The sequence below is a fragment of the Trichomycterus rosablanca genome, chromosome 26 (genome assembly GCF_030014385.1).
Source record: "Trichomycterus rosablanca isolate fTriRos1 chromosome 26, fTriRos1.hap1, whole genome shotgun sequence".
Lineage (NCBI taxonomy): Eukaryota > Metazoa > Chordata > Actinopteri > Siluriformes > Trichomycteridae > Trichomycterus > Trichomycterus rosablanca.
Genome location: NC_086013.1, coordinates 3,137,955 through 3,164,872, shown reverse-complemented (window position 1 = coordinate 3,164,872; position 26,918 = coordinate 3,137,955). Strand labels below are relative to the sequence as shown.

Here is a 26,918-nt window from a genome sequence, read left to right as displayed (position 1 = left end):
AGATAACGGCGTATTTGCATTTGTATGAGTCTGGGAATTAAATCCAAAATAGCAGGATGCTGTTCACGATAATGCTCTCGTGGTTATCCTTTAATTACCACCCAAGTACGGCGAGTGTAAACTGAACAGGTGAAGAGTTGTGATAAGGTAGCTACTTCGAGCGTCAACGTTTTTTGTGAAGTGCTGCGCTTTGAGAACTCATCGCCAGGAAACCGTGACAGAGACATGATGGGTCATCAACCCAATTATGAAAGAGCTTTAATAATTTCTGTCCAGGGTGACCAGGTTTATCGTTAGGGCCGCTAATAATGTTTGGATAATCCCAAAACAGACGGTCGTGGTCCATCTGAGAGGTCTGAATTGGAGGGGGGCTAATTAATCCAGGTGAACAGAAGAGAGGAACAGGTGCTCATTAAAAGCCCATGGAAGGAACAGCCATAATGAAAGGCAAGGGAGCGAGGGTGTAACTGAGGGAGTTAGGAAAACCAAAAGAATAAAAGATTTAGCAAGAGGTGAAAGTTTTAAGAGGTGGGGAATTGGATTACAGAGGAAGCCTTGGGAGTCTAGACTGGTCTAAACTAATTAACCATCAAAATAATTACACTAAAATGAAATGCACAAATGTCAGGACAGCAAGAAAACAATGCCATTGGCTTTCATACTGACATTTTATCTGAAAACTAAAAGCACCTTTGCCTTCACTATGTAAAATCTTGTCAATTGATGCTTCTGGCTTTTATACTGAACCCTGTGTGATGCACCTGTCTGGGGACGATCTGTGGTTCCATGGACATTCCACTTGCAGTTATCAAACTAATAATAATAATAATACATTTTATTTATATAGCGCTTTTCAAGATACTCAAAGACGCTTAATGGTACCAACAGAGTGGTTTAGATGATTCCTATGGTCCTGTAGTATTATTATCCATGAAAACTAAAGCTCCTTTGCCTTCACTATGTAGAATCTTCTTAAACAATGACGTTGGCTTTCATACCAGACCCAGGTGGAATCTGCGTGAGAATTCACCTCGTCAACTCACGCATCACGCACCTGTCTGGGGACAATCTGTGGTTCCTTAAATGTTCCACTTTAATGGAATGATGTTTACTACTGCCTAAAGCGTTGTTTAGTAATTTTATCCCTGAAAATAAATGGTGTTTTTGCTTTTACTATGTAGAATCTTCTTAATGCTACTGGCTTTTATACTGAACCCAGGTGAAATGTACATGAAGATTCACCTTGTGTGATGCACCTGTCTGGGGACGATCTATGGTTCCATACACTTACATGGAATGATGTTTACTATTCCCTAAAGTGTTGTTTAGTATTTGTATCCCTAAAAACAAAAGCTCCTTTGCCCTAACTATGACTGGACCCAGGTGTAATTTGTATGAAAATTCACCTTGGGATGTCTGGTGTGATGAACCTGTCTGGGGACGATCTGTGGTTCCATGAAAGTTATCGAACTAATGATACGCTAAGGATACCACCCGGTTTAGATGTTTACTACGGTCCTGAAGTAATTTTATTATAGTGGTTTGTGTTGTTTAGTGTATTTATCCCTAAAAACATGAAGCTTGTTCGCCTTAACTGTGCAGATGTATACTGAACACAGGTGTAATTTGCATGGTGTTTTTATTTTTAATTTGAACATTTATTTCTAGAAGTTTACTCATATTTATGTAAAATTCACATATAAACATTTTAATATGGTGACTAAATACGTTCCCTCATTATTTTGGTTTGTTTGTTTATACATTCACACTTTCCTGTTTATAATTATTAGTGCAGACACATCACAATTAAAGTACATATATACACAAGAGTTATTTTAATAAAAAAGTAGGTTTTTAGAGGTTATTTTCCTTCATTGCAATGTAAACAATAAAACAACAACAACAACAACAACAACAACACTGGGATGCTGGAGATGAACTTTAGCTCAGGAGTCTGAACCGCATCTCTGAACAAACTCTGAAGGAAAAGTCGAGCTCGGAACACGAACACAAACGAACAAACAACAACAATAACAAGCTCGATAAGTTACACAGACTCTACTCACCTCCATTAATCAAACAGCAGATATAAAGCGAGAGGAATAAAACCACAATCTTTGGCATTTTGTTGTTTTTCTGTCGGTTATCCGGCTCTGAGAGAATCACCACAGTGTGTGTGCACGCGCTCTCTGTCAGCACGCGACTGCCTGTGCACGCGAGTCTGAGCTCGAGTCTCTCTCTCTCTCTCTCTCTCTCTCTCTGTGTGTGTGTGTGTGTGTGTGTGTGTGTGGAGTTGTATTGAGTTGCATAGAACTGCGTCTTTGCTAAATCTTGCTTATTTTGTGCTTATTTCTGCTACTTCTGTGTGAAAACCGAGACAGACCGTGCTAATTCCTTTGAAAAGTAGTCGCCCCCCTCAGCCAACCCCCTTTTCCACACAGAGGTGATGGTCACAACTTGGGTCCTGCGTCCATTTGACTGCTCACTTACTCATTATTCAGTCATTCAAGGCAGAAATGTACATTAGCGTTTCCATTTTTGGCTTTCAGCAGGCGTTCATATCCAGAGCGACTCACAGAAACGCACCTAGCGGGCTACTTTGCTGTCTACTGCCTACCCGGCGGCACGGTGGCTAAGCGGGTAGCACTGTCGCCTCACAGCGAGAAGGTCCTGGGTTCGATCCCCAGGCGGGGCGGTCCGGGTCCTTTCTGTGTGGAGTTCGCATGTTCTCCCCGTGTCTGCGTGGGTTTCCTCCGGGTGCTCCGGTTTCCTCCCACAGTCCAAAGACGTGCAGTCAGATTAATTGGAGATACAAAATTGTCCATGACTGTGTTTGACATTAAACCTGTGAATTGATGAACCTTGTGTAATGAGTAGCTACCGTTCCTGTCATGAATGTAACCAAAGTGTAAAACATGACGTTAAAATCCTAATAAACAAACAAACTGCCTACCCGGGCAGCTGCCTCAGTAGAGAGGATTCTAATAAGTCATCGAGGTTATTCGACCGTGCTACTTAGACAGCGATTCCATCACTTACAAAGCTAACACAGTTAGCCTCATGCCATTCAAACCAATGAGCTGAGGCGGCACAACCCGCTAGCATGTCAACTAACGCCTCCCTCCGTGTACTGAAAACGGTTACAATGTCGCTGACGAGCCCGAATTTGCAAATAAATGACACTTTTACACATTTATACAAATTAAAAATCAATCTGAATAAATTTACATTTGAAAAAAACTCCATTCGTTGCTCCGCATTCGTCCGTCACATTTGTGCCGCAATTAATGCTGGGATTGCCCTCACCACTAAGGCAGCATCGGATGCTCCCTTATTATTCAGTCAAAATACCGTTCAAATTTAAGGTACCCGACTAGGCAGAATTTTAAGGCATCTAAGAATTCGAACAGCCTTCTTCTCGGGAGTGTTATTAGGATGACGTAAAATGCTGCCTATGTAGAAAGCTCACTGGGTTTTCAACCACACACCCATTTTCTCACTTTTTCCCTGAGAACTAAGCACTGTTAGATTGTGTTTTCACAGAAGCCGCAGTGAATCGGGCAGAATTAGGCAAAACTGGTGCTTATCCAAACAAATGCCTCAGCTAGCGGGTGGTTAGGAACCTCTTCAGCTTAGTTTTCACTAGTCTTGAGTTAGCTTGGCGAACAGCTGTAGGTGTGTGGGGTGTGGGAGTGTTGTTCTGTTGGGGGGAATTAGGGGTCACTCTCAGCTGTCCGGCCAGCCCTCGGACCATAGATCACTCGCTGTTTCTCTATACCAACACTGAGGTGTATTGTACTGAGGTAATAAGGAGGGAAACTCTCACAGTTATGTTGATTTGAAGGTCTTGAAACTTGAAGATCGAAGTTTATTAAGTTTAAATTGGAAGCTAAGTGTTGCTTGGAGCTGCAAAATCACTGATCTCTGTGAATGCCATTAGAACGATTGGTTTCTCTTGTAAAATTATACTGACATATATTACTGCCTGGTGTAACCGTGGCTTTAAAAATCCAGGTTTAAAATGATGGGGGAGTTTAATGAGTTTTTGGGTTGCCATGAGGTGCTTTGCCAACCATAGAACCGTGGCTTTTCATCATGTAAATCCAGTTAAATCACAATTTTTACTTGTGTCCGTCTTAACGCAGGGACCACCTGACATACCGCAGAGAAAAATAAGGCAGTTCTTTTAAATCCTGGTCAGAATTACAGAAGCTCCTGGAGGCCTAAAGCCTGGTGAGTGTTGGAAGGCAGCTGAGAGAAATCATGTATCTCTACAAAGAAAATAGTAGAAAAAAAATAGTGAGCCTTTGAAGTAGAGACAGAATCCGGACTCTTACAGTCATGCCTCATGTCTGAGTTCAGATTTTAAGACATTTAAAAGCCTACAAAGATTCAGTTTCAAATCAGTCTCAACCCTCTTTTCTTTTGTCTGTTGTTTTTTTCCCTTCTGCCTCCTATCTTCTCTTTGTCTTCTCTTTGTGCAAACATTCTCATATATCTTTTCCTCAGGTATTGTCTGTATCTTATTCAGTCTTCTGTATTCACATGGAGATGTTTGCGCAAGGTAAACAGAGGACATAGGGTTAATGGCGGCTAAAAACAATGATCATTTACAATGTAAACACCATTAACAAGCACAATAGCACCCAAGAGGGTAGTTTTTTGAGCTGGACTATTGGTATAGATTATCAGCAGACAGTAAATGTTACGATAGACAGTGAATAAATAAAGAGTTTTGAACCAAGTTTATGATTACATTATAATTATTCTTGCTTAAAAATGAAAGATTTCACCTGTTAAACTGGTCAGGGTTTCTCAACCACTGGGGGAAATATGGGTAGCACACATAATGTCTAAAGTATGGAGGTGGAAGCATCATGAAATAGGGCTGCTTCTTTGCTAACAGTACTTAAATGCCATTAAACATGTTTAGAGTAATGTTATGGGACATATTAGAGAAGAATTTAATCTGGAGAGGAGGTGGACATTTTACAAGAAAGAAATTTAATGTGCCTGCAAGACTTTGGCAAAATCATGACTTACATTCAATTGAAAATCTTCAGAGGGTTTCAGAATTGTAAGTACACTACAGGGATAGTATTTAGTGTGTGAATATCTTTTCCCTTTTTAATTTGCTGTTTTTGAAATGTCATTGTACTAAAACATGCATGCTTTTTGGTTCATATTTAAGTTAGTAAGTGGATAATGGATCTTGAAGTGCAGCCTATTAAATAATACTTTTTAATTTCTTTATTTTTCAGGAGCATTTTTGTTACTCAGTTATCTCAAACTGTGTCCATGACTGTGACGCAGACAACAATCAGACCATATTTTATTAGTAATCAAGGCAGAAATCACGTGTCACGTTTTCTAGTTATATTGAATCACAAGTCCCGACTTGAGCGGAGATGATGTTGTGAGATTTAATTCCATCCAAACAAAAAATAATCAAAACAGGTCAAAGTTAAAAACCAACCTGGAATCTGATAAACTACATGCACTGTAACAAATTTCTGTAGTTTTTACAGTGTTACTACTGTAGAATGATAAAATTCTTACTGTAGAACCTGTACACAGCATTTTACTGTAGATCTGCAAAGGATCATGGTCAAGATTCAGTGGTGGGTGAATTCTACAGTAAGCATATTTCTGCTGTAAATCCCAATACGGTAAGTTTAAGCGGGATTTTTCTTTTTCTGTCAGTTTAAACAATAATCTGTCTTTGATAATAGTACAGTTTGCATTATATCTAACACAAATATTAGTTTTTTTTATCACTCAGACAGAAAGACGTCTTTATATCATCAGTAACAGGTAAGAAATTAGAATTACTTGATATTACTTGATACTCTTTTAAAACGCTATCAAGACAGAAAGCGAGCTAGCTCGCTAAACATAGAACTAATCGGCCAGTTGATAAACAACTAGCTAAAGCCAAAAGTGATACACTAGAGAGCCAGCGTTCATAACATTACCAAAATAAGCTATTTGTACATGATATTTAGTTATCTGGTGATATTTAGTTGATAACGCCATCAGTTGAATGTATGTAGTAACAACACTGTTTATAATGTTTGTGTGTATATGTGGCTGTGCTGTAGCTCCATGTTCTATGTGGTGAAACTTGTCACTCGTTTTTTTCTAGTTACCGTGAGGCATGTGTAAGTAGCCTACTGAAGTGGACAGAGCCCCAAAACAGGTAAGAATTTTAAACAGCACATTTTTAATAGTAGAATGTGTTTATTAATGTGATATCTCTAATGAGAGGTTAGGAATAAACAAAACTGTCATAGTCTCCAGTCTTGTATATACATTTATACATATACAAAGTAACAGTAATTCCTTGTTTTATCTTTACAGTGCAGGGAAGAAAACTTTAGTCCAAGATGTGGATTCCAGCAAATGTAAAACAAAGCACTTGCACATTTTTATGTTTTTGTTCAGAACAGCAGTGTTTACAAAAATATGAATTTATTTATTTATTATCTATGTATTTTGTTTTAAAATGTTGAAATTCAATAAATGATTTTTTTTGTTACAAATGCAGTGTCTTAATTTTTACAATGTAGTTATTTTTCGAATATTATTTTAGTGTTAAATGCTGTAATGCCTTTAAAGTAGTCTGATATTTGCTGTAATTAAAAGGCTGCATTACTGTGATAACAATTACAGTAAAGTGATTACTCCTGTAATAAGTTACAGTAAGGTGAAATTACTATAATAAGAGCTACAGTACTGTGATTATTACTGTAATAAATATTACAGTATTTTAAAATTACTGTAATTAAATTTGCAGTATGCGTACTGTAAAATGTATTACAGCAACTTACCGGCTAATTGCTGCCAGCAAGTTACTGTACATTTCACAGTCTCCTTTTTACAGTGTGGGGATGAAAGTAAAGCTTATCTGCTGTATTCTTCTTTTATTTAGAGCCAGATCTTGCTATCAGCTTTCAGATCTTTGCTGGAAAAGCATCAGTGGTTGACTTAGACCTTCCTTTGGCATGAGTCACGGTCACGGTAAAGAAAATGTGTTTGTGTGCATTCTTCTTCCTAAAAAACCCTACCCACAGGCACCTGCAACCCCCACCTGAGAATGGTCACCTTATACTATTGCTGCAGGCTGAGGTTATTCTTACACCTATGACTTGAAGTCAAAAATATGCCATTTTCTCACTGTATTCAACTTCTTGCTGCTTCTTGGGTCTGTTGTCTTGTTCGGGTGCCAAAAAAGCTACATGACCTAAATCCTTGAACCCAAATTGACTTCACAGAATGTCCCCCACCTCCGTTTTGGCAATACAATTAAATGAACATAAATCCTGTAATTATTGTCAGACAAATAAGATCCCGTCCAAATTTTCCCTCGACACTGGGACAATCAGAAGGCTACAGTGGGAGTATAACATCATTACAACAGGGCACATCCAGTCTGATTATCTGATGACAGTAAATGTGCTAGAAGCCAGTGATTGGAGGATGGGTAATGTGATTACACAGGCTATTCACCTCCGTATGGCCTACAGCAAGGCAAAAAGCCCACCTGCCAGCTTTGATTTCACAGACTGGGGCAGAGTGTGTGTCACAACAGGGGTGTCAGACTTACCAAAGCCAAATTATTTGTTGAAATATGATGAGATTAACCAAGGGAGGAAATTTGGAATGACTACAAGTTGCCTTAATTTCTGCTTTAATTAGTTCTAACATTTGGTCTGACCTTCATTTAAGTCATATTAATAGAATAACACACTCTGCCAAAACTAATAATCCTCAAAAAATCTAACCAATTATTTAATGACATACTCAATTACAGTCATGATTATTTACAAGTTTCCCAAATGTCAGGTGTTTTCATTAAAAAGCTGGGTTGTAGAGGTGGCATGCTCTATTAAAAAGTCACTCAAGCAGTAATGGGTATCCAAGAAGATGAAGAATTTGATTATTAATTGCGTAATTTTAGTATTTTTGAAATACCCAGTACTCATGATACTAAAATTGTCTCCCAACCCCCAAAATCATTCGTTTTTTTAGCAAATAAGCAAATCTAAATCACCCCAAGATGGGTGCTCTGTGATGGACTGGTGCCCTTTCACAGGTGTGTCCCCACTTTACGCACAGGTTCTGAGATGGATCCAGTTTCTGGTCCAGACCCATTACAACCCCGTCCCGGATAAAGATAAATGAATGACTTATCCTGTGTACCTGGTGCCTGTGTTTATTGAAAAGCTTGAATAGATTAATTGAATTGCTGGAGATTCTGTACCTACATGCCTTGGACACAAAGACCAAGTGGGAAAATATATTTGTCGTCACGTGAAAGGAAAAGAAAGACCGTAAGCTAGCAAATAACCCAGAGTAAAACAGCCGACAGTGTTTTTCAACAGTCTTCCATTCAAGAAAAGCCCCCACATCCTAGCATCTAGCGTATTGTCTTTGCTATAGACGGCATTGCTTTGTGTTTACTTTGTGCGTGTCTGAAAGAGGAGGATGATATCGACTCGTGTGAACCTACGCCCAACGGCACTTTCAAAGCACAATCATGCGACACCATTAATTCCAACAAAAACAGTTTGGCTCTGGGTGACATTGTTACATCTTGTTAGAAGTACAGCTGAAATCCCCTCCCTCAAGGGTGTTGTTTTCCAGCTCTCGTCAGAGCTCTTAGAGGTAAAGGGTGGTCTCTGGGGAGGTACGACGGCTGGTTGGGATCATCGCTATGGTCTTTCAAATATGAGTACATAGCCTGAAGCATTTAAAATTTGCAACGACCTTTTGTATATCCAGTCAGGCCTTTAGATGCCATAGACAAAAATAGCTAATAAATCACTTGACTCTACTAGACCACATGGCATCTGATTGTCACTGGTGACAGGAGAATAGAAAGGTCCCAGAGTTATGGGTGTGGGACTGGATAAATGGGCCGACGTAAGATGACTCATAAGTATTGTAATAAGAGGATGATCTACTATAAATTAGAACAATATAAAGCATCCAACCAGGATGTAATCACTCTGCAATAAAATAAGACCAAGTATATGTTAAGATCTTTGAGATCTGGATGTGCTTCTGATTGGGCTCATGATGGTTATTTCTTGAAGTAGAAACATGAATTTCATATTTTCTTGTAATTCCATTTAACAGAATAAAAAACTTGTGCTTTTATTCAGGACCCTTAATGTAGTACTGCATAATGTAGCACATATTGTAGCTGTGACATTTCTACATCACTTAAACTGGTAGTTTAAGTTTTTCACTTTGCTCCAAGGTTTCAATGAAACCTTCACCCAACTTGAGCCTTTTCCATGAAGTACAAACCCAATTACCAGAAAAATTATGACATTTTATACAAAAGCAACAAAAACAAAAATCCATAAATTGTTAATATTCCTAAAACGTTCTAGAAGATTGAAAATTTCTAGTGTTTTCACTGACCCACTTCAATGTATTATTAAATACAAACAAATCAAGAATTTGATGCCTGCAGCACAATAAAATTAATAATTTAAGAACTGATTATACTAATTGTTGCAGCTTAAAAAGTAGAAAAGAAGCAATCCCTTCTGGGTCTTGGAATTTTGGAAAGTGTCCCATGATCTACTCAAGGTCTACGATGAGTCCTATTTTAAAACCTCAAGGGATAAAAGTTGGCAGAAGGTGGATTAATATCTCCATCATAATAATTACACACACCAAACAGTGTAGCTGTATAGGGCTTGCAGCTGTTTGAACGCTTGGTAGCTAATTGCTAAATAGCTCAAACTGGTTACTGTTCCAAACAACTGGGATGTCAGTGCTGGGATCATAATTTGCATCATTATACTTTCAACAGTTTGTTTAATAGAGGCTCAAAGTCAAACCTCTTGGTAGCTTAGTAGTTAAAAACACTGAACTGATCTTTCGGCGGTTTGTGATATGGTGTCAGGTGAAGCTTGTAGCTCTGTGTTCTAGTTTAACATGTATGGCTATATTTCTGATTGTCTTGTGTAACAGCGGGTAGTAAAACAGCTAACTGAGTGATTAGTTACCCCAATACATTGGGACTAAAATCTAAGAGTTGGAGGCTATTGATTATCACAGAATAATAATCAATAATTTCCTTTGGGATAGAAAGACCTGGCAGTGTATTAATTCCCACCTGTAGTATAGGAGGAGCACATTTATATCCTGAAACTCTTACCAAATAAACAAGCCTTGTGGTTACTGCGTCGGCTCCTTTCAGAGACCAGACATGTGGTCTCATTCAATCAGGGATTCACAACTCAGCAGAAATACCCCTCAAAATAGGTTCTGTGAGCAGTGAGCGAAAAAAAGCAATTATAGCGCAGCTGTTTTGGGCATAGGGTGTGTCACAGGAACGCTGTGGGGTGCTTGAAAGCACGCATGCTCTTCCCAGTGCCTCAGTCAAATTGGATGAATGAAAGTGTGGGACCCCGAAATCAGCGAGCTAATATAACTATGATCTACAGCTGATCTCACAGCAAGGGTTACAGAACGCCCCTCGGGCCTTTTTCGTCCGTCTCAGACATCGGATGTGTTTTCCTCCACCGGCAGGCTTCAGGTCGGGCATATCGATTCTGCACAGTAGGACTCGGGTTGACTGAAATTGGACTGGCTCGGTTAGAGAGGAGGAGGGCAGATGGATGAATTGGTGGAAGATTTGAAGTCATTACACAAGGCAATCAAATGCTGACCCAAATACCAAATACTGACCCTGATCTACGTATATAAAAATACCAAGCAACCTCTGGCTAATCCTACAGGTTCAGTCTTAAAAGTAACATATTTCACCCTTTAACTTCTAATGCCACTTTCTATCTGAATTGACATGGGAACCAAAGTGTGAGGCCTTCTTTACCCCAATATTTCCACATGCGTGTGATTCAATATCCACTAACCACTAATCCACTAAGTCTCAAGAGAGCAGCTTGAACTGATTGAAATCCAATGAGGAGACGTTTGCTTTCCAATGGTCGGTCTAAGGGGCAATGAGAGGTCCAGACCTGATTATACTATACCAGCTACTGCTAGTTTGACGGCACCTATTACGCTGCACGGTGGTCTATTTGTCAGTGTTGAGGAAAAAACCAAAGTGTTAACGTATTCTATAAGATTTGTCCAGCCCTAATATAAGCCTGCCATGTATTAAAAGCTGCTAGAGCACAAGTGTCACTGTCTACAGTCAAGCCAGCTTCATGTTGTATTGTTTCTGGAGACTGCTCACATATTTGTCAATTTAATTAGCAGCAAATTTAACCTTTAACCATCTCTACTGATACTCACTTCCCAAGGTGAGTCTTCCATTATTTGTCTTTTCTCCAGATTGGGCAGCAAAATTCAGGAAGGAACTAGTCTCTGTTTCCAAGCTTACAATGAATGCTAAAGCAATTTAATGAGACCTGTATTTAAAATACATTTCCTAGAATTTAAGTGTGACATGTGAAGCATTTAGTACCAAGAAGAATGTGTCCGCCATGCAGGAGGTGTTTGAATTCTCCAAAAGTTCTCCGAGCCAGCTTAACATGGTGGGCTTTGTGCAGAGGGAGCAGCTGCTCCGGGTGGGGTCGAGATGGGGCGGGGTTTTGGAAGAAAGAAAGTGGGAATGAAAGCGAGAGCAGCTGTCAGAAGCTAAGACTGATTCGGAAGAGACGAGCAGACCACACCTTATTAAAAATTATGAAATATGTTGCACAATATCAGTTAATAAGAATAAGATTAATAGAGTACAAACAAGTGACTGTTTTTTGTGAGAGTGTTATTATTTATTTCAAGCACCTGCCCACCACCATTGAGGCTTGGCGGTGCCACCGGCCTGGAGCTCGACAGAAACAATTGATGGTATCTGTGGGAGGAAGGGTCGGTTAGGGTATCACCACTTTGATAGTGCAAAAGTGAGTCCTATTGTCTGGTCTTGATGCTGGCACAGGCAACATAAAAAAACAAAAGGTCATCCATACACCCTGAGACTCATGTAGATTGGAGGGGGCGTACACCTGGCTTTGGGCAGCTTGTCCCATTTTTCATGGATCCTCCCAAGCAGCATCAGATGCTCAATTGGATTTTAGTCTGGGCTTTGTCTGGGCCACTCAAGAACATTCAAAGACTTGCCCAAATGCCACTCCAGTGTTGTTTTGGCTGTATTCTTTGGGTCGTAGTGATATTGAAAAGTAAACTGTCTTCGTGTATTTGGCTGCATTCATCAACTATGCCCTGATCCCGAGAGGTACCAGTAACCAACATAATTCACCGTAAGGACAGTATCAGCCAGGTGACAGGACATAAAGCTTATTAGAGTTGAAGTTTTGTCACCTCAGACAGGAGAATCATTTTCCACATGTTGCCAGACTTCTTTACAAGCTGCTTTTACTCAACAGCTGCAGAGATGTTTGTCCATCCAACCGATTCTCTTTTCTCTGAACCTTCGGAGCTCTTCTAGAGTAACTTGAATTCTATCTTACTTCTCTGTTCAAGGCTCTTCTTGCCCAGAATCAAGGTTCAAGATTCACAATTATTGAGACCACTGTGTTCCTAGGAACCCTCGAACCATGCCAATGCTGTGTCCAAACAATGCAATGCATACATGTAGACTGAGGTCTGTGGCATCTAACACTATGTCCATCGGACTCCAAAAATTCTAGACTTAATCCCAAGGATGACTGAAGCAACAGGACACACGTTACAACAATCTGAAGGGCCACAGCAAAACATCTAAATACTTTGTGAGTAAGAATCTGTTAGATTATATCAGTTATATCAACAGTTATAGCAGATTATAGCAGTTATATCAACTCAAAAGTTAATAATAAATAATCAACACAATAAAGAGTGCAAGTCTAGGGGTCTGAATACTGTGTCCACTGTGTGTCAAAGCAGCCTTTTAATAATTTGTGCAGTTGTAATTTTTCCTCTGTTGGCTAAAGAAGCCAAATCCAGTAATTAGAAATGCTGTCCATATACTTTTTTATGAGACTGCATTTCGTTTTCCACAGGGACCGACCGGGCAAGAAATCGACAGCTACCACCAGGACACAGATTTGCATCATGTGATCAAAGCACTGCCAGGCAGCACAGATTTGGCTCGTGCACTGATTCGATAAGGACGCTGGTTAAGCCAAATGGTTTTCAGAAATGACATTTTGTGAGTGGGAGACTAAAAGGTGGCTGTGGACAGGCTTGGAAGTTAGATAAAACACAAACGGAGGTTTCGGTTGATGGATTTTTCAGACTAATACATGATAAGATGTGTCCATTAGCATTAACATTGTGTTCTGTACTCGTCCTGTTTGATTTTTTTACACAAAGAGTTCAGCCACGCTTGATTTACTGAGGTTTTTTTCCTCGTGTAGTTCAGCTTTAACAGTTTACACTGGACTACTTAGGGGAAAAAAGGCATCAATTGGTCTCCCGGTGAGAGAGCCGTGATTTCTGTTCAGCTCCTCTTAATGTGTTTAATGGGAAACATTTGCATTTGAATGCAGCCAACGAGCAATTACTCTTTTGTCATTTTTTAGCCTTTCAACCGAAACTGTACTGCGGAAATGGCTTTGGCACCATGACGGGGGTCTTTAGCCTGAGGAAAAAGAGGAATGCAGTGCTGTTTTGACGTGAAGTGAAATTTAATTAACACTACTATAAAAAGTACTTGGCTCAGCAAATTTAACATGAGCTGCTAATAATATCTGCAAGGAAAAGTTTGTGAACCCTTTGAATTCAACTCAGTGTCTATGTTAATTACTCATGCATATACACCGATCAGCCATAACATTAAAACCACCTCCTTGTTTCTACACTCACTGTCCATTTTATCAGCTCCACTTACCATATAGAAGCACTTTGTAGTTCTACAATTACTGACTGTAGTCCATCTGTTTCTCTACATGCTTTGTTAGCCCCCTTTCATGCTGTTCTTCAATGGTCATGACCCCACAGAGCAGGTATTATTTAAGTGGTGGATGATTCTCAGCACTGCAGTGACACTGACATGGTGCTGGTGTGTTAGTGTGTGTTGTGCTGGTATGAAAGGATCAGACACAGCAGCGCTGCTGGAGTTTTTAAACACCTCACTGTCACTGCTGGACTGAGAATAGTCCACCAACCAAAAGTATCCAGCCAACAGCGCCCCATGGGCAGCGTCCGGTGATCACTGATGAAGGTCTAGAAGATGATCGACTCAAACAGCAGCAATAGATGAGCGATCGTCTCTGACTTTACATCTACAAGATGGACCAACTAGGTAGGAGTGTCTAATAGAGTGGACAGTGAGTGGACACGGTATTTAAAAACTCCAGCAGCGCTGCTGTGTCTGATCCACTCATACCAGCACAACACACACTAACACACCACCACCATGTCAGTGTCACTGCAGTGCTGAGAATGATCCACCACCTAAATAATACCCGCTCTGTGGGGGTCTTGTGGGGGTCCTGACCATTGAAGAACAGCATGAAAGGGGGCTAACAAAGCATGTAGAGAAACAGATGGACTACAGTCAGTAACTGTACAAACAGAACTACAAAGTGCTTCTATATGGTATGTGGAGCTGATAAAATGGACAGTGAGTGTAGAAACAAGGAGGTGGTTTTAATGTTATGGCTGATCGGTGTATATATATATATATAAACATGAGCTTTGTTCAATAAATATTAATAATAATAAAAAGTAGATTATTATCATATTGAAGAATAACGATTGAAATGTATTATAAATTACAAAATTTAAACTCACTAAACCTTGTAATTTAAGCTGAAATGTAATAATACTGGTAATGCAGAAATTATGAGACAAAAAACACCACTGACTCTACTGTAATAGCCGTATTATACTGATTGCCGTATTTGCCTATTAAAAGCAATAAAACAATCTACTTTGCTAATTCTGCTTGTTAGTCAGATTTGCTTATTTGCCAATTGTGATTCAAAACCACAATCCACCAATTACATTTAGCCTGGGAGCACATCGTGATGAAGCACACTTCTTCAGACTGGAGTCTATCATTAGATCCATAATGCGACTGTTTGGTGCTGCAGATGGTGTTGCCCGTAGGCATTGCATCAGTCTCGTTTCTATCCTTTTTTGCTTAATTCGATGTCATTAATCAAAATGATGGATCTTTTTGAGCCCCGATGTTGTGTTGCATTCATGCAATATTGGTGCAGAACGCCAGTGTTGTGGGTAACTGAGAGCGGCACTTTATTATATTTAATAATGTTTTATTAGTCAACAAGATGATGATGGTAAATATGTGATTGTTATAAACTTAATCTGACTGGAAAATATGTTTGTTCATCCACGATGCATCACACAATTCAAAACATTGCTATCAAGGTCTGTCTTCCTAGAGAGCTTAAATGTCTATGAACAACTACAGACATTAACTGTCCATAGCTGCAGCTCTAACTACTGAGTTCTAAACCTCCTGTGGTTGCACTAACAATTGACGGCTCTGCATACAGTAGATGGGGCCTCATAGCTACGCAGCTGCACATACCCCTAGGATCAACATGCCCAGTCCCAAGTGTCAACTACAGTTGTGCAAAGCACAATGCCCTTGGACTTTTGAGCACTGGAGGAAATTCTTTCGTCAATCACTCCTCACATTCTGGCAGACTGACAAACAAATCTGGGTTTGACATGCCAACAAAATGCCACAGTAGGCCACATGGTGTCAACTGTTTAAACTTGGTGTCAAAGCTTCAGTTTTCTTTGCTATGTTGTTTAGACCTTCAGCATGGCAATGCCACCACTGGGCAGTTGTATCCTAGTGGTCAAGGTACTGGACTAGACTAAAGGTCGCAGGTTCAAGCCTCACCACTGCCAGGTTGCCACTATTGAGTCCTTAAGCAAGACCCTTAACCCTCAATTGCTTAGATAGTTTACTGTCAGAGTACTGGTGCTTTGGATAAACCTGGCAACCTTGCAGTAGTGGGGCTTGAACCAGCAACTTTTCGATTACTGGTCCAGTATCTTAACCACTAGGCTACAACCGTCTCTTAATTTTGCTTTTGCGGCTGAATGGAAACGCATCTATGCAGTCATGTTAAACTTGGGACGCTGTTATAGAAGCAATAGTGGACCACATAATAATACTCATGGTTTTGGAGTAGATATTTCGGGTGTCAGGTTCAGGTAGTGTCCCACTGTGTTGGGATTCACTAATGCATGTGCAGTTCGAGTCAATAAAAGTCATCATGTGAGCAAGACCCACAATATGCATCTACACTGGTTTACATTCCAGTCAGCACTTCTGTGTTTAAACTTAATAATTTACATTCCAACTCTTTGAAGTCTGGAATTGCACACTTGCCTAAAAATCCATGAAATAGAGTTATGTAAATTGCTCCTACATTCCCGTGTCATCAGAGGCCTCGACTTCCTAAAGGTATTTCAATTACCGTCCAACTATCATCGCTGGGTACCATGACCAAAAATGAGTTTAATATTCTTCAGGCCACTTTAGAGCAAACAGAGTAAGTGGACCATGTAAAAATATACAGGTGATGGACAAAATAATGGAAACATTATATGTATTATTATAAAGAAGCGTATAAGACAGCTATTACTTTATGGTAGGATGTTGGATCATTCTTCATGTAGAATTTCTAGTTACTTAAGGAACGAAGAGGGTGGAGATCCACTTATCCACTTCATTGTCTACAATCCCATAAGGGATCAATAAAGTTTAAATCTAGTGATTATGTAGCTGTTGGAAGTACTTGATGTTATCATGGTGTTTATCCAACCACTTTTAAACACTGAGGAGTAGTTATGGGGTCATTATTATCCTGGAGTATATGAACTTCATTAGGAAATAGGTTTGCACCATAAGATACTGTAGAATTACTTATGACCCAATGATTTAAACCAGATGACTGCCCTTATTATTACTGGTTGTAGAAAGTCGGGTTGCCTACACTGTGGGTTGAAGGCATCCTTTGGCTTTATCCTAATATAAATCTGTCTAGACATTTGGTGAAAGCTGATTTTTCTATCTGCTCAGACATAAAATGTGTTTAAATGGCAGCCCTGACACAGATTGAGTCTATATTTGGTTAAGACTGGGTTGAAATGTGTTCAATTGTTTGATTTTTAAGGGAACATTAAAATAAACATTAAAAACATTATCAGGTTTTTATTGGGACTGATGCATCTGCAATTTGGGCACCCGAGCTTCGGATCTCTGTTGGTTGTCTCACATTTATAGCAGATACATGCTACTCAAACTTAGAATTGGAATTTAGACAGTTTAGAGTCAGGATCCTTTTCCACTTCCATCTCTTCCATATATTTCTTTATATAAGAAACCCATGTAGAGTTAGAGAAGACCCCAGACCTAAGGCTCCTGTCTCCAACCTTCGCAATGCATTCTACTGTCAGCTGGAGCACCGCCAACAAGGCTGTCATTAAGGGGTTCTTTGTTAGGTCTCAAGGGGGCGGTCTAATTAGGCAGCAGGGTGTCGCTCTGAACCGTCCACAGTAAGTGACCGAAAGGAGAACGAGTAGAATGAGAACCCGCATGTAAGAACTGCTCATGACAGCTGCTCTGGACTCACCATGCTGCTATATTATAAACAGAAGTGTAGAGGTGCACTAATAATGGATCAAATCCAGACCACAGACAGGATCCAACCTGAATGAAGAAAGTACAGACGTGGCATGAAGGAGCTTTCATTAAAGTAATCCTGTTTAATTAAGTCAGAACTGTGTGATATCTTGCTCAGCGGTCTGAATAACCACAATGCTGGCGGCAAGCTGTGGCATAATCCAGAGACAGGGTGCAGCATAAGTTTTTAACGTGACATAATTAATTAAACTAAAGAAGGTCAAAGGCTAAGAAATGTTAAGAGGGCAACAGTTTGGGAAAGGTGCCCTGGTATGAATTGGAACACCAAATAAGAGTTAGGCCTAAGTGCTTAATATCAGTGTCTGACCTCACAAAAGCTCTCTTTTGTCAGAGTGGGCACAAATTCCCACAGACACACGAGAAATCCTGTTAAAAGCCCTCACAGAAATGTGTGTGTGGGGTGTCCTCAGATATATGTATAGATCTTGCCGTGTGGGTGCTACAGAGCACCAGGGTTCTGACGACCTGGGTTCCCAAAGTCTACATGGGAATCATTCAGGTACTCTGATTGGTATAAATGGCCCTATAGATAAACTACATTAAGTGTAGTTTAACTATGATTCAAAGCATCTATAGATCTTGCGGTGTGGGTGCTGCACAGCACCAGGGTTCTAAGGAACTGGGTTCAATCCTGGGTTCTCAAAGTCTACATTGGATTCATTCAGTTACTCTGGTGGTATAAACAGCCCTAGGTTTGAGTGAGTGAGTGAATGGTTGAGTATGCGGTGCCCCCTGCATTGTGCCCACTGTTTCGTTCGGGATGAGAGTTCGAATCCTGACTTTGCCACAATGCCACTGTTGGGCCCTCGAGCAAGGCCCTTAACCCTGTCTGCTCCAGGGCGCTGTACAATGGCCGATCCTGAGCTCTGACCCCAGCTTCCAATAAAACAAGCTGGGATATGCAGACAAAGAATAGTTGTACTGTACACGTGTATCTGTATATATGACAAACAAAGGCGTTCTATTCTATTCTGTTCTACAATGAATTCCATGTTTTACTGTAAACACCAGGGACACACTTTGACAGAAAGAAGTCACAAACACAAACGCACACAAAACAAAACAGGTCTGGTATGAATTCACAGCTGCTGGAAGACAGGTGACACTGTTCACAGTCAAATGAGCTTTTTATTGCCGTGGGCTTCCAGGCTGTTTTTCTTACAAATAAAACCTTTCTGCAGGCAGTGCAAACACACGTCCTGTTCGAAATCCACTGCTGTAACACACAAAAGACTCGGAGCCTCTTGGAAATGTTTGGCTGAGGAGAAGGTGACCTCTTGCTGTCTGTGCTGGGCTTCTTTCCCAAAGCAGAACAAACAGTCTGTCACCAGCTGTCTACCAATGCTACGCCAAGCTTGTGTCTCTCCCTCCCCCAAACACTTTCTTACAGTCTCACGGACGGAGCAGGGGATGGGCGCATACTGGAAATGCTCATCAGATCATCTCATCTACATTCCGAGTTTTACATTAACGAAGCTGCTTCGGTGGCCAGAGATACATCTTCTTGATAGATCAGTCTTCTTAATAGCCATCAAGAAGCTTCTGGAACAACTACATTGGTTGGATCTTTGACCAGTCTAATTGGCAGAATTGGTGAAGCTAGAGGCGTATTTTGGTTTTCTGGTAGTATAGTCCACAAATGAATGAATGAATGAACGACTTTACTGTCATTGTATATGAAAAAGTATATAAAAGTACATTTTTAAGTATAAAAATGCTTAATTTTAGCCTGATTGATGTGTGTTTTGGGTCAGTAAACACGACTCATTTTCTATAAATCAGTTAACTTTCTGCAATCCACCAGTTTCACTGGCACCAGTACAACCACAATGCTTAACAGTAGGTATTTTTTGGGTTTAAATGGCTCATGTTTTCTCCTTCAAACATATTTTTGGTCACATCTGACAATCAACCTTCCTCCAGTGTTATTTTTCCTTGCCTATTTAATTAAAAACAAACTTAAATTGGCACCTACTTTTGGAACAGATTGGAAAATCTTATTAATTATGACAAACGTTATCAGATTATTAAATTGTCAGTAATTTTATTCTTGAATTATCTGGAATGGGCATTTAAAAAAGAATCACTTTTATACATTTTGATTACTAGATTAAAATTATGCCGTGTAAATGTATTGCAAGTCCAAAGCCTTGTCGACTTTTTGTAGAACGTCATTTAATCTAGAAAAAAGCTTTTTAACACTGATGTCTCTGCTAAAATGCACACACAAGCATCAGCAAATTGCTGGTCTAAGCTGCTTTTCACTGCCACATACTGATTTATTGGTATCGGTTGGTAATTGCTGGGTCAATTAAAACCATCAAGACCTGCTTTGCTTTTAAAGAATAGTTGCGTTCAAGGGGAAATATTTCATTATAGAAGCCCAGCATAAACTGTTACTGCCTTAGGACTATAACGGACCTGGATAAATTACGTTTAGCACAGAAGCCTAGTGGATAAAGTATTAAACTGGTAATCGAACGGTCGCTGGTTTAAGCCCCACCACTGCCAGGTTGCCACTACACTTAACCTTCAATTGATTAGAGAATATATACTGTTACAGTACTGGATAAAAGCGTCTGCCAAATGCCGAAATATATAAATGTAATGTAACCTATTTAAATCAACTAAGCTTTAAGGATTCATTCTGCTCACTCCAGAGGTGTGAGGCCTAAACGTTTTGTTAAAACAGAACCTCTCCAACTCATCTTTGTTTTCAGTGGCTTACCAGACTGAAAGTGTTATTCAAAAAGGAAGCAAAATGTGTTCGAAAGCTCTTAACCTCCACGTTGCTTTCTTTTCCACTCACCGACCGGAGCATTAACACAACGCTAGTGTTCTTTAAGAGTCCTGGAGAGAGGCACTCGCTCAGGTCAATCAAAGCTCACAGCTTGATCTAGTTCTACTGAACAAAATCCTCTGATTTAAAACACACAACAAAGGAAAAAGATTCCAAGTAAGTAAGAGGGATTTTATTTTTACTGCACTTTAGAACATGACTATGAAGATCCGGGAGGTCTGACACTGGTGTTGGGCTTGCGGAGGGTATTTTACTTGATTCAAAAATGCTGGGCTATTTCTTTGTAGATCTCTTCTCCTGTACAGGGGCAGTGCCATGCTTAAACAGTATAGTACATCTAATTCTCCTGCCAGTGTTTGTCTATAAAGATTAAACATCTTATAATGATTTATGCACATTAGCAATGGATGTGACTTAACAGCCAATTCAACTAATTAAAGAGGAAAACGATGTGAATGTCTGAAACCGTTTGTGAAGCTGTTTTCCTGCAGTACATCACCTTTACATACAGACGGCAAAAGCATTCACAAGAACAGGCTGATACAGAATCAACAGGTTCCTTACATCCTGTCCGGACTAAATATACCATCCAAAAATCGATACACGGAATCGATCTGGTCAGCCTACACGTGGTGCATCGACAGATTAGCAGCATGATGCATGACGAGGCCATATTGATTGTAACAGGTGACATTTAACCACTGCTGGTTTTGCATTTAAGAAAGCGATCCTGCGTTTACTAAGACTGGAAACGCTTGTTAAGACTTTAAAGATCTGTAATAGGATTTCATGGGCTGCGCCGTTTGATTGAAACAATAAAGTTTGATTTACACACTTAATTTTTTTTTCCACACGTCTATAAATGACGACCATTGCAAAACTGTCTCTTTTTTTTTTCTATTTTATTTCTGCATTTCCTCCCAATGTAGTGTAGTCAATTTGTCTTCCGCTGCTGGGGATTCCTGATTGCAGTCGAGGTGGGTATATTATTGCTCACGCCTTCTCCGACCCACGCATAGCCCTAAGCGGAACCCTTTTATACCTGCACAGGTCCTTTCCTATCTGCTAATCAGGGTCTTTACACAGCGCTATCAGTGTTGGGCTTTCTTTGTGTCTGCTGCAGGCACTGCCAATTATGCCCGCTAGATGGCGCCCAGCTGACCGGTGGCAACACAACCGAGGAGTTCAGAATCCTGGCGCTGGTGTGCTAGCGGAATATTCCGCTGCGCCACCTGGGCGTCCCCTTGTTTTAAACTAGAATATAAATAAATACCGTCAGGCAATACTTTCATTGGTGCCTAGTGGGTAATGCATTGGGATCGAATCCCAGCTTTGCCATGCAGCCACTGTTGGGCCCTTGATCAAGGCCCTTAACCCTCTCTGCTCCAGGTGCGCCATACAATGGCCGACACTGCATTCTGACCCCAGCTTCCCAACAAGCAGGGATATGTGGTTGTACTGTACACCTGTATATGTATATATGACAAATAAAGGCATTCTATTCTATTCTATTGTTTTTGAGATCATGTGAGGGGCTTAAACGCTGTTATAAAGGGCCAAACACACTTTCACAAGAGGGTGAAAGCAGCCTAATTATAAATAAATTATAAATAATAAATTACAAAAAAGTACAACAAATAATTGACAGACATGCAGCAACTCGGATTATTAATTTGGGGGTAATTTTGTCTTTCAGATTTGTGCCTGCTAGTGATTATGATTGACTATAGCTGGTGAGTTTTGTGCCCATGTGAATAGTAATAGAACTGCACCTCTTAAAAAGTACATGGAACAGTGGTCTTTTGGCAAGGTCTTATTAAACTGTCAGATTAAGCTGAGTGGAAATTTGCCTGGATGGTCAGATGTAACACAATAGTCACCACAAACAAGTCTAATGTAAATTAGAAGCTGCTGGGATAAACAATGAAGTACATTATTAAATTCTATCATTACAGTTGCAGAAACTATTAATGTGTGTGTATGTAAACGTGAAATCAACCCCCTTGTCTAATCTGCATATGGCTGCAGTCTATAATATGTGTGTGTCGGTTGGCAGGCTGCCTGAGCTACTCCGCCTTCCATCCAGCAAAGCTGGTAGTGAGCTCGCTCCTGCTGCTCAGGCTTAGTCTTTAATGAGAGAGATGAAAGAGGCTGAATTCACCCGGGCTGCAAACTCCAGCCTCAGTGGTTCGTTCCTCCCGACCCCTCGCTGCGCCCGTGCCCTCCTCTCCACGCAAGTGCACTTCCTTCTTCTACTCCTTCATGACAGAATTATCAGTTCAGTATTCAGTTCGTTCCCAGCTTCAAAATAAAGTGATAATAAAGTGCATTCTAATCATGTTAGTAATCTTCCAGTGGAACTTAGAAACACCAGGCATAGATATACTGCCATGTGGACTCCAAGTGGACGCTGGGCAAACGTGACATTTCGACCTTTGTTAAGTCAGAACTCTACTTGAATAAATAGGTTTAGGAGTCAAATAGCAAACTAACACACACTGATCTGTTTTCCTTTGTCCATGTGATCAGCAGCTTCCAATTTGTAGCAGACCTCAATTTTTGGTGGTTCCTGAATTACACCAGACCATCCAGACAAAATTTTATTCAACATACCTCCATCGAGTTTTTCTACAAGGGTCTATTGTAAAAGTCTATTAACCGTGATACATTTTAGTAGGTTATGGGTTGGTAGTTTTACTATAGCATAGAGACATCTTCTTAAAGATGATCTTCAGGGTTGATCTCTTGTTGAAACCTTGTTTCTTGACCTATATAATGTTTGGTTAGCGAAAAGGAAAATGTAATGGCAGTAATCCAAAATAGTTCTGTTCTAAATATTTGAGTAGGAATTTTTCCATGTGGATAAAGTTGTGATCACAATGTACTTTATTTAAACTGTTGTTCCTACTGCTTTCAGGTCATCCTGCAACAGTTTTCTCGTAGCTTTCTTATTCTTAGTCTAATCATATAAAATCCTGAGTAAATAGCACTGTCCATATGCAGATGGTTTTCATTTGACAGGGATGGTGTTTATTATTGTTTTTATTATTTACTATCGATTTTTAGGTGTTTCTCTGATTTGCTTTCCTTCTGTGGCTCTATTTATTCCCATTTTTGCTCATATTTTTAAGTACACAGTCAAAAACACTGCATTTCTATATGTATATATCTCCAAAAATCTTTCACAAAGTGATCACAATGTACCTTATTTAAACAGTTGTTCCTACTGCTTTTAGCTCATCCTGCAACAGGTTTCAGTCTACTCATATAAAATCCAGTGTAAATAGCAGCTGTTTGGGACCTTTCCCTATGCAGATTGTTTTCATTTGAAAGGTATTAAGTTTATTATTGTTTTTCGTTATTTATTATCAATTGCTAGGTGTTTGCTTTTCCTCATATTTCTAAGTACACAATCAAAAACACTGCATTTGTATTTAGAAACAAAACTCTTTCACAAAGTGATTGGTGTACTTTATTTAAAAAGTTGTTCTTACTGCTGTCAGGTCATCCTGCAACAGTTTTCTCTTAGCTTTCTTATTCTTAGTCTAATCATATAAAATCCTGTGTAAATTATAGCTATTTTGGAACTTTACATATGCAGATTATTTTCTACTGACAGGAAAGGTGTTTATTATTGTTTGTTTATTAGGTCAGGTCGTCCTGCAACATTGTTTTCTTAGCGTTTCATTATTAGCCTTACGATATAAAATCCAGTGCAAATTGTTTTAAACAATTACTTTTGGGAACAATGGTTTTGGTAAATTCACATTATGCAGATTATTTTCTACTAACAGCGATGGTGTTTATTACTTATTAACAATTATTTCCAGTTGTTTGCTTTACCTCTGTGGCTCCTTTTACTCCCATTTTTGTTCATATTTCTAACTACACAGTCAAAAACATTGTATTTGTATTCAGAAACAAAAATCTTTCACAATAACCAAACAAGACAACTAGAAAAAATGTACATAAATTTTTATTATATTAGGGTAAAGAAACAAACAATACAATAGCAACAAAGCACAGTACTAGGACAAACCAAGGCACGACCAAAATATGTACAGGCACCCCCCCCCCCCCCCCTACTGGGACCAAAAACAGTGGACAGGTTTAGGTTTATATATACAAAAAACTCATTCTAATCCCTTTGATTCCGTTACTTTGATCTGGAATGAGATCCACAATGAACAAGGACTCTCTGAAGATGAAATTAGCTCGGTGGAAAGTGGTTCTTAGGGTGACTGAGCTTTAAATGTCAGCAAAAATGACCAGATTATATGTGACACCTTGCTGAGCACAACTTGAATTGTCATTTGGAATTCAAATGTGAAAATGTGAGAAAGTCTCCCCCTTGTGGTTGGGCTGTGTGTCAATGCCAATGGCACACAACAACCCAAAAGGCATCAAACATCCTCCAGAGATTTGCTCATTTTTTGGATCGTCCCCATGACCCCCTGCAGCTGGTTCACAGTCTCGATCATGTGTCGAAAGCAATCCCGAACGTTGCCCATGCCCTCCTTCCTCCAGCATACCCTCAGTTCCTCAACCCACTGCAGCACTTCCTCCAGCTGCTCCTGGGTTTTCTTCTGCTCCTCCAGTTCGGCCAACAGCGCTTGCTTGGCGCACATCTCCGCCTCGTAGGACTTCTGCAGCTCTCCAGTGGAAGCCTCCAGTCTCAGAAGCTGTTCCCTGCTCTCCGGGTACTTCCTGTGCGACTCGTCCTCGGGCAGCAGGGCGTTTTCGGGCACGGAGAGCACGCTGTTCACCAGCAGAGCTTCCATACGGCTCGACAGCTTCCTGAAACGCTCCTGCAGGAACTGCAGCAATTTCTGGGTGCATTCGCGGGTCTTGAGGCGAAGCTCTTCGGGTGGATCTTTATCCTGCGACAGTTTTCGGATGAACACAGATTCCACGACCAGGAGCATCTCGTAGAGGCAGTCCTGGAAGGCGCTGTTCACCCGCATCATGCAGGTCTGCGGGGTGAAACCGAAGAACTGCGCCTCATACAGTTTGAGGGGATCCGATGATGAGGATCCTACTGTGAAACATTAAGATTCATAATAAGACAAGTGCAATCGCATGTAATACATGGGTCTGTCAGGTATTACAGAATCAGTTATTTATTTGAGCTGTGCAATCATTAATCAACAATTAATCATTTTTCTACATTTTTTAAGCAACTATATATTATTATAAGAAACTTTATTTATAGAATCAAGTCATTGTGACATTTGAATTGTAAGTCAAGACCTTCACAATGGACTACAGTATTTATTACTTTCTGTTGTCCTAGATCATGTTCTATGAGATAATAAAGCACATATACCCTCAAACTCTCAGATGACACTGCATGAGAAGCCGTCATGCTTTTGTGATTAATAAATACAGCCACATGGGCTCAGGAGTACTTCGGAAAACTGTTAACACTTAACACAGTCCGCCGCTGCATCAAGAAATGCAACCTAAAACTAAAAGTCGTGGTGAATGATGAGCTGCTTAATGAGCTTAACTATAATTTGATGATACACCGGTTTAGTAAGACTCAAAAATAAGAAACAAAGAACTTTATTTCTGCTTTACTGATGTTTATTGTTTATGTTTTTGTGCTGTCAAGTCATTCTGACACCTGGTGACCATCCTGTCCTGTGTTTTGGGATCGTATGGGTAAACTACACTACTTTGTAACGTTTATAGATCTATGAATTGTAATCAGGCTAAAACTAAATTAGGATATTAGATATGATAAACAAAAAAAAAACACCCCACACTCCTATTAGTGCACTAATGATTTGGAACACAGCCAGTTATCGAAGCGTCTAAGCTATTTGAAAAGCAGCATGTTTACACATTACTAACAACATAATGTGTAAATACGACAACTACAAAAAAGTACATTAACTTTTAATACTTCAGGGTGAATACACAAACAGTTCAACAACAACAAAGCACAGTACTAGGATAGACCACTATTATTAGTGCACTATGCATCAAACAAACCGTGATTTGGAACACAGCCAGTTATCGAGGCGTCTGAACTATTTGAAAAGCAGCATATTTACACATTAGACAGCACCAGTAATGTACATGTGTCAAACACTTATAAAACATAAATATTTAAATAGAAAATGTATTTTAAAAAACTATATAAATATAAGTTTCTTACCGGTCGTTTCTCTGCTCTCCGCCATTTCTAAACCTCGCGCGCCAAACCGAGTCTCTTCCTCGCGCTCATGATGACGTGTGAACAGCACTGTCCTCTGGCGGTTCGGATGAGTCGATGCTCGATTCGACTCCGATTCTGATTCCAAACGAACCAATTTAAAGAATCGATTCAGCCGAGTATGACAATCGATTATGGCACTTTGACGTTACATACAATAGAACTATCATAATGTTTTACACCGGTTTATCCTGGTCTGGGCCACGGTGGGTTCCGGACACTTCAAAATAAGTTCTAGTGTAGTATAATAATTATGCTTTTTATACTTTTATCATCAGGTA

General features: G+C 39.9%; 2 protein-coding genes and 1 long non-coding RNA gene across 6 annotated transcripts in view; 1 reads left to right on the top strand and 2 right to left on the bottom strand.

Annotated features, from left to right (window-relative positions):
* mcama (melanoma cell adhesion molecule a) overlaps positions 1-2,171 on the bottom strand; it is a 42,170-nt gene extending 39,999 nt beyond the window's left edge. For all 3 annotated transcript variants that reach the window (XM_062988636.1, XM_062988634.1, XM_062988635.1), the window contains exon 1: positions 2,067-2,171. In XM_062988636.1, coding sequence (XP_062844706.1) covers positions 2,067-2,124 — 58 coding nt within the window. In that variant the 5' untranslated portion in view covers positions 2,125-2,171. The remainder of the gene's footprint in view (positions 1-2,066) is intronic.
* Positions 2,172-5,768: 3,597 nt separating this feature from the next.
* LOC134303056 (uncharacterized) lies at positions 5,769-6,482 on the top strand. Of its 2 annotated transcripts, none has more exons than XR_010007618.1 (3): positions 5,769-5,814; positions 6,146-6,199; positions 6,361-6,482. It is a non-coding gene; the product is annotated as an uncharacterized LOC134303056 (long non-coding RNA). The 2 variants fall into 2 exon arrangements; XR_010007619.1 differs by lacking the exon at positions 5,769-5,814 and adding an exon at positions 5,972-6,045.
* A 17,893-nt stretch (positions 6,483-24,375) lies between these two features.
* On the bottom strand, positions 24,376-26,626 carry mis12 (MIS12 kinetochore complex component). Its single transcript, XM_062988961.1, has 2 exons — positions 26,581-26,626; positions 24,376-25,455 (listed from the first exon to the last, which is right to left on the bottom strand). Exons 1-2 carry the CDS (start codon positions 26,603-26,605, stop codon positions 24,821-24,823), a joined length of 660 nt encoding a protein of 219 aa, XP_062845031.1. The 5' UTR covers positions 26,606-26,626; the 3' UTR covers positions 24,376-24,820.
* Between the last annotated feature and the right edge of the window lie 292 nt (positions 26,627-26,918).